The following is a 14,375-nucleotide window of genomic DNA, read 5'->3' as shown; positions in this document are numbered from 1 at the left end:
TTCTTGTGACCCTTAAGAGTAACGAAAAAAAGGGCTCGGGGGGCGAAGCCCCCCCGCATAAAAGAAAGATCAACGTAGTATTTAAAATAAGTTGGGTTAGCGTTTTCTTGTGACCTTTAAGAGCAAACAAAGGGGGCTCGGGGGCGAAGCCCCCTCATAAAAGAAAGATCAACGTTGTATTTAAAATAAGTTGGGTTAGCGTTTTCTTGTGACCTTTAAGAGCAAACAAAGGGGGGCTCGGGGGGCGTAGCCCCCCGTATGAAAGAAAGATCAACGTTGTATTTAAAATAAGTTGGGTTAAGGTTTTCTTGTGATCCTTAAGAGTAAAGAAAAGGGGGCCTCGGGGGGCGAAGCCCCCCGCATGAAAGAAAGGTCAACGTAGTATTTAGAATAAGTTGGGTTAGCGTTTTCTTGTGACCTTTAAGAGCAAACAAAGGGGGGCTCGGGGGCCGAAGCCCCCCGCATGAAAGAAAGATCAACGTAGTATTTAAGATAAGTTGGGTTAGCGTTTTCTTGTGACCTTTAAGAGCAAACAAAGGGGGGCTCGGGGGGCGAAGCCCCCCGCATAAAAGAAAGATAAACGTTGTTTTTAAAATAAGTTGGGTAAGGGTTTCCTTGTGACCCTTAAGAGTAACGAAAAGGGGGGCTCGGGGGCGAAGCCCCCCGCATCAAAGAAAGATCAACGTAGTATTTAAAATAAGTTGGGTTAGGGTTTTCTTGCGACCCTTAAGAGTAACGAAAAGGGGGGCTCGGGGGGCGAAGCCCCCCGCATAAAAGAAAGATCAACGTAGTATTTAAAATAAGTTGGGTTAGCGTTTTCTTGTGACCTTTAAGAGCAAACAAAGGGGGGGCTCGGGGGGCGAAGCCCCCCGTATGAAAGAAAGATCAACGTTGTATTTAAAATAAGTTGGGTTAAGGTTTTCTTGTGATCCTTAAGAGTAAAGAAAAGGGGGGCTCGGAGGGCGAAGCCCTCCGCATGAAAGAAAGATCAACGTAGTATTTAGAATAAGTTGGGTTAGCGTTTTCTTGTGACCTTTAAGAGCAAACAAAGGGGGGCTCGGGGGCGAAGCCCCCGCATGAAGGAAAGATCAACGTAGTATTTAAGATAAGTTGGGTTAGCGTTTTCTTGTGACCTTTAAGAGCAAACAAAGGGGGGCTCGGGGGGCGAAGCCTCCCGCATAAAAGAAAGATAAACGTTGTATTTAAAATAAGTTGGGTTAGGGTTTCCTTGTGACCCTTAAGAGTAACGAAAAGGGGCTCGGGGGGCGAAGCCCCCGCATCAAAGAAAGATCAACGTAGTATTTAAAATAAGTTGGGTTAGGGTTTTCTTGTGACCCTTAAAAGTAACGAAAAGAAGGGCTCGGGGGGCGAAGCCCCCCCGCATAAAAGAAAGATCAACGTAGTATTTAAAATAAGTTGGGTTAGCGTTTTCTTGTGACCTTTAAGAGCAAACAAAGGGGGGCTCAGGGGGCGAAGCCCCCCGCATAAAAGAAAGATAAACGTTGTATTTAAAATAAGTTGGGTTAGGGTTTTCTTGTTACCCTTAAGAGTAACGAAAAGGGGGGCTCGTGGGGCGAAACCCCCCCCCCCCCCCCCATTAAAGAAAGATCAACGTAGTATTTAAGTTGGGTTAGCGTTTTCTTGTGTGACCTTTAAGAGCAAACAAAGGGGGGCTCGGGGGTCAAAGCCCCCCGCATAAAAGAAAGATAAACGTTGTATTTAAAATAAGTTGGGTAATGGTTTTCCTGTGACCCTTAAGAGCAAATAAAGGGGGGCTCGACAAAAAAGAAATACTTAAATTTTGTTTGAATTAGTTGAAATGTGACAATATTTTCTAATCGAGTCAAACAAAATCCCACTAGCTGAGAGCTTCAAAACAACGTATGGCGAAAGTATGTCTCTCTAATGTCTTCAAAAAGTCCGCGATGGCACATGTCTATATTGTCTATCTTTTACGGATAACTTACTAGGTATAAACATTTTTATGATAATACCGTAATAAGAAGGTAGCCGCTAGTTATTATTAAGTAGCAATTAGCAATAAGTACACGTTAAGCCACAAATGGCATGTAAAATCCGCCTACTTGAAATAAATTTATGTATAAATGTTAAAAGTATTTCATTATTAATGACTAAAAAGTATAAAATAAATTAATAGTTTAAAAAACACTATAAAACACGCTTTTATAAATGCACGTAAAAGCCAAAAATAAATTAAGGATCGTTCAAGTTGTCTCTATTTGTGAGCTGAAGTTTAAAAACTATGTGCTTTTAATTATAATATTTGATTGTAAAAGCGTGGGGCGCTGGAACAGGAAAGACTTTCTTGTAAACAAATACTAATCCGAACTTCCTGGCGAATGAATTTGCATAAGAACATAACGTTTACATATGCCGCCTAAGGGTTACCAAAGAGAACCAAAGATATCTCGTCCACGAACAAGAACTCTGCATCCTGTCACTGTAGACACTTTCCCCTTTTGTACTTTGATCACCGGAAAAAAGCGGCGTTCTAAGTGTCGGTGACTGTCGACTCTCCTCGCTACTAGCGCATATTTTGTCTGAGTTCGACAAACTGGTATCTACTTTGAACACTGACTTTTAATTGATTTGACTGTTTAATGTAGAACCTACTAGTCATGCTGCAACTCCAGTTAGCGCGTCAATCTGTGTAACCTCCTTCCCGTAACATAGCATAATTTGATTTATCAGCAAGTTATACAAAAAGTCTTTCCTGTTCCAGCGCCCCACGCTTTTACAATCAAATATTATAATTAAAAGCACATAGTTTTTAAACTTCAGCTCACAAATAGAGACAACTTGAACGATCCTTAATTTATTTTTGGCTTTTACGTGCATTTATAAAAGCGTGTTTTATAGTGTTTTTTAAACTATTAATTTATTTCCTTTAGGAGCGATTATTTCCGAAAATATTAATATTATCAAAAAGCAATCTTAGTAAACCCTTTATTCATTCTTAAATACCTATCCAACAATATATCACACGTTGGGGTTGGAATGAAAAATATTATCAGCCCCCACTTTACATGTAGGGGGGGGTACCCAAATTTTTTTTTCCATTTTTTATTTTTGCACTCTGTTGGCGTGATTGATATACATATTGGGACCAAATTTCAGCTTTCTAGTTCTAACGGTTACTGAGATTATCAGCGGACGGACGGACGGACGGACAGACAGACATGGCGAAACTATAAAGGTTCCTAGTTGACTACGGAACCCAAAAAAGCAGCGTTTGCCTGTGTTACACCTGAGCAAAGAAGGAGCCTATCATTACTATAAGTATTTGGTATTGAAAATTGAACCTTATTTTATCTACAGCCGTTTCCATCAAACAGAAACGCGCAAATATCACACACAGTGTCACCGTAGGTAACGATCGTATGTTATTTCGTTCGGAGTAATGTGTGCTTTATGAGCGAGGTACAGGATTTAAACTCGCACGATATGCTATAAGGGAAAGCAAATAAAACCCAGTATAAGGCTTACCCTTATGGCGTTAGGCTGAGCCGATGATAAGGGTTTTGAAAGGGTATTGGGCTATTTTAGGTAAGCGCTTTCGTTAGGGCTTTAAAAGCAAAATGAAAGGGTATCGCGTCAAAAGGGTAGGGTAAGTTAAGCCTAACGAAATACCCATACAAAACCCCGTATAAGGGATAGCGGGCCGGTCCCTGAATTACTGATTAAACTGGAAAGTGTGTGTGTGTCTGTTTGTTTGTCCGTCTTTCAAGAGAAGCCGCGGGCAAAAGCTAGTAGAACATAAAAGAAAAAAAGTAAATAAAAATGCAAAAAGATTGCGTGAGCCGAGATTCGAACTCACGACACTCATGGCGCAAACGATTCCACCTAGAAGTCAAACCCGCTAGACCATTTGCACATTGTGAAAGACGGCGAATCTTGTGATTCTAATCACCAAAATGCTAGTGCCGAAGTTTCGCGCGATGGATACGCGATGACCTTGAGCCATCGCCGTCGCATCGCGTCGCATCGCGTCGCGTCGCGTCGCGTCGCCCGTCGCTCACGCAAGACGGAGCGTAAGAAGGCAACAGTAACAACGATCTTTCGGAAACACTTTCACAACATAATTCAAGAGGAATCCGCCGTAAGTCCGCTCAAAGAAACGCGGGTCAAACGGAAATCGTAATGCTAGGCCGGACCGAAGCTGAATTTGGTAACTTGAATTTTTAGGAACTTTCGGATAAATAAGTAAATATTCTGTTTGGTGAAAGACATATAAAACTCCGTATAGACACTTTTAACACGTATCAAGTTAAGAATGTGGGCCAAATTGTCAAATCTGACATCCAAGATTTTCCGCGTTGGTTCGTTCCGCGGATGACATTCATAAAATCTAGAGGACTTCTGGATGATACTAGTCTAGGACCGGGGTAAGTGGCCTAGGTACAGTCAACCAATTGGAACCCTAGGCCACGCTACAACCATGTCAAAATGACAAGCAGTAAGAGATTTTTTACAATCTGATTTATAAGTTTTATAACGTCACTATGATATAGTTCTACAGTGGCCTAGGGTTCCAATTGGTTGACTGTACATGACAAAATGAAAAACCGGCCAAGAGCGTGTCGGGCCACGCTCAGTGTAGGGTTCCGTAGTTTTTCGTATTTTTCTCAAAAACTGCTGAACCTATCAAGTTCAAAACAATTTTTCTAGAAAGTCTTTATAAAGTTCTACTTTTGTGATTTTTTTCATATTTTTTAAACATATGGTTCAAAAGTTAGAGGGGGGGGACGCACTTTTTTTCCCTTTAGGAGTGATTATTTCCGAAAATATTAATATTATCAAAAAACGATCTTAGTAAACCCTTATTCATTTTTAAATACCTATCCAACAATATATCACACGTTGGGGTTAGAATGAAAAAAAATATCAGCCCCCACTTTACATGTAGGGGGGGTACCCTAATAAAACATTTATTTCCACTTTATATTTTTGCACTTTGTTGGCGTGATTGATATACATATTGGTACCAAATTTCAGCTTTCTAGTACTTACGGTTACTGAGATTATCCGCGGACGGACGGACGGACGGATGGACGGACGGACGGACGGACAGACAGACATGGCGAAACTATAAGGGTTCCTAGTTGACTACGGAACCCTAAAAATGAAAACGAAAATGAAATATTTATTTTTCAAGTAGGCATATTACAATGCGCATATGAACGTCAAATAAAGCTACGAAATATACGCTCTGCAGTCACAGTGGGTGATTCTCTAATCAAGTCTCTACTAAAATATTGATTATTATGTATATATTTTACAGATTGAATTGTCCTGACTCGTAGTATTTATTAATTTAGTCCAAACAGATAGCGAATGTAAACTCGAACGTTTTTCGTTTTGACCTTAATATCAGCTGCGACCAGGTCGTGTTCCTGCGCTGATTGATGATTTAGATGTCCAAAATTATCATTCACCCCGGAACCAACCGAGAAAAACTTTTACTACCTACCAAAGTTGTTTGTGTTTGTGCTCTATAATAAGACAATTTCGGCCATTTTTTTTTTCAAAGTTGTCCACCTCACTTTTTTTTGGATTGGGAATTTTTTAAGTGGTTTCCACTCAGAATCGCGAGCTCTTTCAATCTTAATAGGAGAAAAAAAGTGTCCCAAGGTTTTTTCCCATTCCGTTACCATTTTTTCATACATTTTATATGGCGGTAACGGAATGGAAGGTTTGAAAAATGTATGGAAATCTTGGGACATTTTTTTCTCCTATTAGGATCGAAAGAGCTCGCGATTCTGAGTATGTATCGCGTAAAAAATACCCATGTTACAAAAAAAGTGGGGTGGACAACTTTGAAAAAAAAAAATGGCCCATTTATTAATGTAAACGGTTCTCTTACGTCATTGTCCGCCGCTACCAGCGATAAATAGTAGATTTTAATTAAGATGACAGCGTCCGATTGCACCGTATTAACGCTCCGCTATATTCTCTGTGGTCGTCGTGGGCTCGTAAAAGTGTTATGAGTTCATATACAGACTGGCGCCGTAGACGAAGGTTGAGAAAGGTACAGTGGATTTGTTTAGTCTTATGATTTTTTATGGAAAATAAATTACATTGTGATAAAAGAAAATTTTTGACTACTGTTCATTACTAGGACGATTGAAATAAGGGAACTTAGGGAAGATAATTTAAAGAACTTGAAATCGTTTTTAGTAGGCACCAAATACATTTTAAGAAATATAGCAACTCTTTATGATTTTAAAATTAATGTTGTTATGTGTATTCAGCCTACATGGTACATTATATTGGTATTTGAATTTTAAAGTGATACTGTTAAGATTTAGGAAGTAATGAAATATGTCATGATTTTGCTAAAGTTTTTTGAGATTCTTCTGACAGTTGTGTTCCATTAAACCGAGCTGCAGTTTTAAGTACATCCTCAGCATCTTCATAGCGACCTTTGCTCATGTACCAGCGGACTGATTCAGGGACGAACCAGAACGAACAACTGATTATGAGCATTGGTCCATACAAGACCTGGGTAAGTTGACGCCAATCGTGAACCGCCCAGGCGACTAAACCCGTGCAGACGTTTCCAAGAGAGAAGAAAGTGTTCATGGATGCTCCGCCAACAACTCGGATGCGTGGTCCGACCAGCTCCATCACTACATGTAATTAATAATCTTAAGTAACATTATTAAACAAGTTGTACTTTTTGGACATCTAAGATTAAACAAATATGAAAGAAGTTTTACCCAAAATGTAAGCGCAAGTGAAAACGCCAGCGCCTAAAGCGGGCTCTATAAACTGCAAGACAGTGAAGCTCATGTATGTATCGACCCAGGCGCGAGCCAATCCCAGGCTGGCGCGAATTATGGCATTGACAGCTAATTCGTCTCCCCCAACGGTCAGATGCATATCCTACAAATAAAATCGTGAGAGAAAGGTCTATTATTGGTTGAAACTGTGAAAAACTAAATTTGACGGTGGAACAATAATATTCGCTTAAATTGAACTAAACGCCGTTACGCTATTGTTCTGTTCAAAATATGAAACCTGCACAATCTTAGCGCAATACAAATCAAGGATAAAATTCTTACAATAAGTCATACCTGTGATCGGTAATGCGACTAGAGTGCCAATTTTGCGAACGGAGCCAATCAAAGAACGTTGCCATTCCCGACAAGCCAGATCAAACTGAAAAATAACATCAATTCTTGATAATAACACATTTAATAAACCTACTTTAAGATTCTTGGTCATATTTAATGATTTACATAAATATACAAAAGTATGACGAGCGAAGTAATAAGAAAAAATATTTTGAAACAGAAACTCACAGTGTAAACTACGGAGTCTGTATTCTCATAAACAAATTCCTCACAACCGATGACACGGCTGGAGTCAAATAGACTAGTAGGGCAAGTGGCGTTAAAATAAATGTCAGAAACATTAGCATAACGCTAGCAATCATCAAATGAGGTGCCAGAAGGTGGTATAGCGCTATTAATCCAGGATGGCGAAAATTCGCTGTGTTCGTATGATTCGCACTCGGGAATCTGTAAAGAAACATCATTATTTTCATTTAACTTTAAATGCAAAATATTCCTAAATGCTTCTCAACACATTTCAAAGACCATTGATAGTTAAACATTTTCTTATTATTACCAAACATACCGGTGTTTATCCTAGCCGCTGTAAAGACGAATTCTGATGAAGCTACACCACTAAGTATAACAGCAAGTGCACACAACGCCACTGTCCGAAACTGAAACCATCCAAACTGTCCTATATCTTTCAGTAAAATCGCATCCAGATCTATCCCAGTCTTTGGTTTTTCTTGTTCTGTGTTAGCATTATCGCATTTTTCATTTTCGTCATCCATGGTAACTTCAATACTTTGCTTTTTATGTCGATCCTTATTTGTTTTTCCCGAACTTATCGTTACATTATCCGACACATTATTATCAAACGTAGTAAAAAACTATTTGTATAGACTGGTTCTGTAAATACCGTGTGATATTATGAAGCCAGAAGTTTTCTCTTAAATCTTTAGAAGCCTCTTATCTGGGTGAATAAGGCAGACTATTCATATTTTTTTGCAACAAAGTATTAAATATGTACCTTTGTCATTATCATCCTCCTTGCTTTATCCCGGCATTTGCCACGTGCATCCTGGACTACTATGTAATGTTTAAATAAATACAATAGACTATATTATAAAAATTATAACACATATTTTACTTACATTAATCTACTATTTTGACTCAGGTGTGCGTGCAATAAAGAGTATCTGTATAATTAATTCAAAGACAATAAGAAAGTAGATAATAAGGGTATCATAAACCACGTGCTTGAGTTGTTCATTAAATTCTACATTGAAATGCTACTTCTAAAGACAGACAGTCTAGCTTAAGCACTTATAATAATATATCTATTAATTATAGATTAAGAAGCAGTATCAGACAGAATAACTCTCTTTACCTGTAACACTTCGCATATATATTTACTTAAGATTATCAGTGTTTTGCCGGCACGTGTGCATTATGTGCTATCTTGTAAAGATATGACAAAGTATTTTCAATGTCACACGTGTTAAGACAGACACTGCCTTTGCTAAGCAAATATTCAAAGTTATTTTGTTCAAAAAGTTACCGTATGGTTAAAGTTACATTTAAATAGTTTATGAAATGTGATAGGAAAAATGACCTTATACTTAGGTTTTCTATCAAACTTAAAGTTTGACTTTTTCTAACTACCCGCGTGTATCAGTAAAGTAGGTAGTAGTTAAATAACAAACTTTTGTAGAAACTACAAATAGATCTATTCAATACTATGTAATATTTTATGTATTGTTTGTAATAATAGCTGACTTCATATAATTTTGAGTGTACATTTTAGACAACATTTGAGAAGAGGGGTAGCCTGTAAGTAGAGCACACGAATTTACTCAAGTTTCGATGCTATTCTTAATAATTAAATGGTTGAAATAAAAAAATATCGTGCAACGAAAATTCACTGACAAATATTTGATAATATTTTTATTTGTCACCATATTTCTTCTTGCCAATGTCCGAAGCTTCCTCCATAGTATCAGGGAACTTGGCTCCAAGAGTTTCAGGCGTGATAAAAACTAGGCAGCCAGAGACGAGCGCAAAACAGCCAAATATGACAAACGGGAGCTCGTCGAAGGTGGCGTTACCCTGTTGAAGATACAAAGGTTTAAAAAAGTAATCCTTTTATTCTTGACAATTTAAAAATATTTTAGAAAATGATATTACGCTTAAATTTAAGAATAATGTCAAAAGAACAAGTAATAATATCAACAGAACTGTTGTAGGTAATAACATTTTCATTAATGATACTTGAACTTACCCACCTATGATTGATCTAACATAAAAATATATCTTACCCTGAGATACTGAGAAGACAAAATATTAATTCTGACATTTAAAAAAATATATTTTGCTTAAGAACTTATTGGTGCTGGTAAATGTTGCTTACCATAGCTGGAGTAAGAGGAGCAAGAATAGACCCAATTCTTCCGACCATAGAAGAGTAACCTAGCAAACTGTGCCGGTTCCTAGTTGGATACAACTCCGCTGTATACACGTACAATCCAGCAGACACCATAGCGATGGAGAATTTGCCGATCAGGTAAACCGTAAGAGACAGTTCGTAGTAACCTTAAAACAAACACATGATTATAATAAATAATTTATATCACACGGTAAATACATTTTAAAGGACTAAAGGAATAGTATTACCGTCAGGCATGAAAATATAAGCGGCTTGGCAGGCAGCGCACACCCAGAAAGCAGTGATAAGCACTGGCTTCCTCCCAATGATTCCCAACAAAAACATCGACGTCCAATAGCCGGGAACCTCTACAGCTGATACCGCCACGAAGTTCAAATAGCGGTTTCCAGACATGTTCACAACATTTATAGATAATCCGTAGTATACAATAGTAAAAGTGACCCACCAGATAGGTGAAATTAAACATCGGATCAATATCTGTTTATGTCTAAACACTTGAACTATTAACCATGGCTCCTTCGTTTTTGTCTGCTTCTCCATTTCATTCTTTCTCTTTTCTTCTTCGACTGATTCCCTTAAAGCTTCCAAAGACTTATCTGACAGTTGTTTCCCATTCATTCTTGCTGCTGCTTTGAGTACAGTTTCAGATTCCTGGTATCGTCCCTTGCTCATGTACCAGCGGACTGATTCTGGGACCAACCATAGTGAGAAGCTCATAATGAACATTGGGATGTATAAAACGCGGGTCAAGACGCGCCAGTCGTTGAAAGCCCAGGCCAGTAGTCCGGCGATGACACAGCCGACCGAGAAGAAGGAGTTCATCGATGTTCCGAATGCGACTCGCATACGAGGTCCGACCATCTCCATCACTGTATAATTAATGAAAATTATCATTGAAATAAAAAATACCTTTCAATTTCAGTGGAAAAGCTTATTTAAAATTAAAATTACTAACGTTAGTTTTACTAATTGTTGTGTTGGAGACTAAAACTGATTTTAAGTAACGTTTGTTGATGGTGTGGAAAGTTTGCTGTCCTGTACCAAAGCCAAATAAGTTACTCATTTCATGTACTTATACCTTTATTTACTTTTATTACCTACTATTAGGAGTATATTTTTATGATCTCTGTAAAATTTGGTTTTAATCCCTTACTGGGTTGTGATATTGGATAGCCGAACTTATCACAGAGGTAGAAATTAGTGAAATTCCTGTAATGCGTTTATCGGCGAAGCTACATAATTTCGTGAAAGAAATTTACATATCATTATATGTAAATTTCTTTCACGAAAGTACTACTACATTATTATGAAAATAGGTGTTGATTATTCTTGGCTTTGAGTATGAAATACCTAACTTATTATTTTATGACCGCTATAAGAGTTTTGAATGATTCACGGTTATTTTAGTTAGACTTAAAATCAAAAAGGTCTATATCCCGGTCAATATAAGTCTTATGACCGCCATGTTAGAATTCTAACTTTAATACCTATAATATAAGCACAGGTGAACACGCCACCACCCAAGGCAGCCTCAAGGAACTGCAGAAGAGTGAATCTCACATATGTGTTGGTCCAGGAACGACTAAGGCCAAGGGAAGCTCGGATGACTGCGTTGATGATGAGTGCTGTACGCCGACCCCATCGGTCGGATACAAAACCTGGTAATACACGAGAATCATTACTATCATTACAAGTCAAGTTTTATGCGGCTGACAGATTTTTTTCGTTATATTAAGTATATTCTTCTTATCGTGTGAAGGGATCTACTGAATCTTGATAATATTTTGCCAATATCTTACTACCTCTAACCTTAACGTAACTTTTATAAGATCTTCTGCAGTTCACTTAGCTGGATACAGAGAACAATTTACATTGCATTATATGTTGTGTTCTATATTATAACAACACTATTTTAATTCGCTATTTTAAAAATAAAATATTTCTTCGCCAGTTGCAGAATCATTTGTTTCATCATATTTATTTATTTTAATAGCTTGTCATTAATTGGCCGCTTTACAATACGTATTGTTTACAATTGTAGAAGTTAAGAAATTATCATCATATTGCTTTTCTTGGGCTACTAAGAAGAATTCGTGGTCGGTTGCTGCTTTGGCTTCATTACTTGAAGTAATTTTGACAACTATAATATAACTTACGTTGTTATTGTTATTGTATGCTACCTAATCTAAAGGTCAAAATCACCTGTTAAAGGTAAACATATCAGCGTCCCTAGTGCGCGTGCAGTGCCCATGAAGGAGCGTTGCCAATCCCGGCAAGCTAATCCAAACTGAAAAGGAAAAAGGAGCACATAGTGATTCTACAGCATTACCACGAATGTTGTCCGAATCCAAATACGATTCAAAATATTAATCTTTAATATTATATGCAAAATTATCGGAAAGGCCCATAATTATCTGTTACATACCTATGCGTGTTTGAACACTTTACTTTATTTATTTTGAAGTAGGATGCGAGTATCTATCATTAATAAATAAATAATTTAGGCTATACCTAGGTATCAGGAGACTTCCAACAATACGAGTACTAACAAACAGTCAAAACTGATTACCCTACTCCCAGGCTACCTAGTTAGGGTAGTGTGAACAGTTTTAAACCCTCATTATTAGTATGTTCCATTTTCATTCACTACGCATGTGTTATTCGTGTTATCAGTTGTATCATATAATCATACACATTTATAGATAATCTTCTAATATTTTTTTTATAAATATTTTTTTTATTGATTTATTGTTGATAAGTTATTGAGCGCTTATCTTGTTTTATGTGTTTATTATACACTTAAGTACCTACCTAACATTTATTGAACTTAGGTTATAAATAATTTGTTTTTCTAACTATTTTTGTAATATGCTTCTTTATCGATTTCTAAATACGGATTATAATTTGTAGAAAATATTTATCTCTACGCTAAAACTTACATCCGTTTTGCATGTATGTCATATATTGAAATAGAGACTCTTTTCAAAATTAATGAATCTCTTATTTCTTATTTTCTTTTAAAACTCACAGTGTAAACAACAGTGTCAGTATTTTCATAGACGTACTCCTCACAATCTACGACGCTGGTTGAGTCAAAGAGGCTAGCAGGGCAAACGTCGTTGAAAGAGTTGATGGAAACGTTGGCAAAACGCTGACAGCTGTCAAACGAGGAACCTGACGCAGGAACAGCGTTTAAGATCCATGATGGTGCGAACTCGATGGTTGTGTCTGTAGATTCACACTCTGGTATCAGACACCTGGAAAGCAATTAATGTATGATTTATTTGTAGGAATGTTATGATACGTTTAGTAAATAGTACGAGAAAACACAGTATAATAAAAATGTCAAAGTCAAAAATCGTCGACATGTAGAATTGATATTTTAGAATTGAGAAGTTCTTCACGCTACGGATAGAATTGTCCAAACAAGCAGCAACAAGGTATCTTGTATTTGTTATAATATGTTTGTGAAGAAAATATTTGTGGAAATACCTGGTATTTATTCTTGCCGTGGTAAAAACATATTCAGAGGCACAAAATCCACCAAACATCACAGCTAACGCTGCCAATGCCCACGTCCGTAGCTGGAACCATCCGAATTGACCAATTTCGTCTACTAATATCTTGTCTAGATCAATACGAGTCTTCACTTCTGCTTCCTCTACTTTAACGTCACTAGCTTGATTTTTCTCTTCCATTTTTTTAATGATCTTTCTCGCTTTACTACTATTTGTTTATTTGCTTTTCCACTTGATTCACATGTGTGTTTAATGTCATTGAAATATTATTAATTGCACTTTTGTAAATTTTGGCATGCTCTTTACTACATTATGTCTTTAATAATTATTTTATTTTTGCGATCATAAATAACACAAACAGCTAATGTATTGAAAAACACTGAATTGTCACACTTATTTACAAGTAATTACATGTACTGGCTTAGTTCTATATTAAATCATATCACTAATTATATGTTTGAGATTGAATACATACTTTCCACTGCGATTTTGAATTAATTCTAAACGAGCGCGTGGTATGCTTATCTCTTATATTGTGTAATACTTAAAGTAGGTACATAAATTAAAGATAAAATATTGGGTTATCAGCCTGATTATGATAACACAGATTCGACTGACATTGTGTTTCGTATCAATTCCTTTTATATATTTTGCTATTTGTGAATTTTAATCAGCTACAAATCGATTTGCAAACTGCATAGGCATAGATTTGCAAAGTGCAAGCATGATTTTTATTAACTGAAATTATGATTATGTGATAAAATTATGGAAGGTATTTTTAATACACAAATACTTACTTGATGTTAAAAATAAATGAACAGACCGAAAATTTAAGAAAAAAATGTTCTTCTAATACTTATTATAAACATTGTGAAGATTGAAGTCAGTATATTACTAATGCTAAAAAAAATATTTTTCTATAAATTGTTACTTACTTGAGTCTACTGATTTTTTATCTTTTGCTGACATTTCTACTACGTCGTGTTACCTACTCGAATAAATATAGTAAAATTCTAACTGCTTCAAAATTTTAACGCAAAATGTGTATATATATATTGAACATGTTTTAATAAATTACAAGAAATTACTTTTAGTCAGTATTTATACTTTTAGTCATATCTGATTAGGAATACCCCTGTGAAGTTATGTTATTCGAAAATAACATAGTCAAAATCATCTTTCTCATACTAACTTTGGACCCCCATTTCATCCCCTTAGGAGGTAAATTTAAAAAAATCCTTTCTTAGTACCCCTCTACACATTAAAAGGAACCTACGTGCCAAATTTGGAATCTCTAGGACCAGCGGTTTCGGCTGTGCGTTGATATGTCAG

The 14,375-nt window shown here is 36.7% G+C and overlaps 2 protein-coding genes across 2 annotated transcripts; both read right to left on the bottom strand.

The window, feature by feature from the left end:
* Positions 1–6,345: 6,345 nt before the first annotated feature.
* Positions 6,346–7,134, bottom strand: LOC125229348 (organic cation transporter-like protein). The gene is made up of 2 exons (XM_048134168.1): positions 7,098–7,134; positions 6,346–6,650 (listed from the first exon to the last, which is right to left on the bottom strand). Exon 2 carries the CDS (start codon positions 6,646–6,648, stop codon positions 6,346–6,348), a length of 303 nt encoding a protein of 100 aa, XP_047990125.1. The 5' UTR covers positions 6,649–6,650; positions 7,098–7,134.
* Positions 7,135–9,026: 1,892 nt separating this feature from the next.
* Positions 9,027–13,581, bottom strand: LOC125229347 (organic cation transporter protein-like). Its single transcript, XM_048134167.1, has 7 exons — positions 13,018–13,581; positions 12,554–12,782; positions 11,728–11,812; positions 11,013–11,183; positions 9,753–10,394; positions 9,490–9,671; positions 9,027–9,188 (listed from the first exon to the last, which is right to left on the bottom strand). The coding sequence occupies exons 1-7, from the start codon at positions 13,221–13,223 to the stop codon at positions 9,027–9,029; spliced, it is 1,677 nt and encodes a 558-aa protein (XP_047990124.1). The 5' UTR covers positions 13,224–13,581.
* Positions 13,582–14,375: the final 794 nt, after the last annotated feature.

Source organism: Leguminivora glycinivorella, chromosome 9 (assembly GCF_023078275.1).
Source record: "Leguminivora glycinivorella isolate SPB_JAAS2020 chromosome 9, LegGlyc_1.1, whole genome shotgun sequence".
NCBI lineage: Eukaryota > Metazoa > Arthropoda > Insecta > Lepidoptera > Tortricidae > Leguminivora > Leguminivora glycinivorella.
Note: the sequence above shows the minus strand (reverse complement) of the source record. Positions and strands in the feature narration are given on the sequence as shown.

Excerpts from the sequence above, each read along its gene's own strand:
- LOC125229347 (XM_048134167.1), bottom strand. The coding sequence starts at position 13,223 with ATGGAAGAGAAAAATCAAGCTAGTGACGTTAAAGTAGAGGAAGCAGAA. Across the intron at positions 11,184-11,727 it reads GATATGTTTACCTTTAACAG|GTTTTGTATCCGACCGATGG; the intron begins GTGATTTTGACC and ends GTGTATTACCAG. Across the intron at positions 9,672-9,752 it reads TTATATTTTCATGCCTGACG|GTTACTACGAACTGTCTCTT; the intron begins GTAATACTATTC and ends GTTTGTTTTAAG.
- LOC125229348 (XM_048134168.1), bottom strand. The coding sequence starts at position 6,648 with ATGGAGCTGGTCGGACCACGCATCCGAGTTGTTGGCGGAGCATCCATG.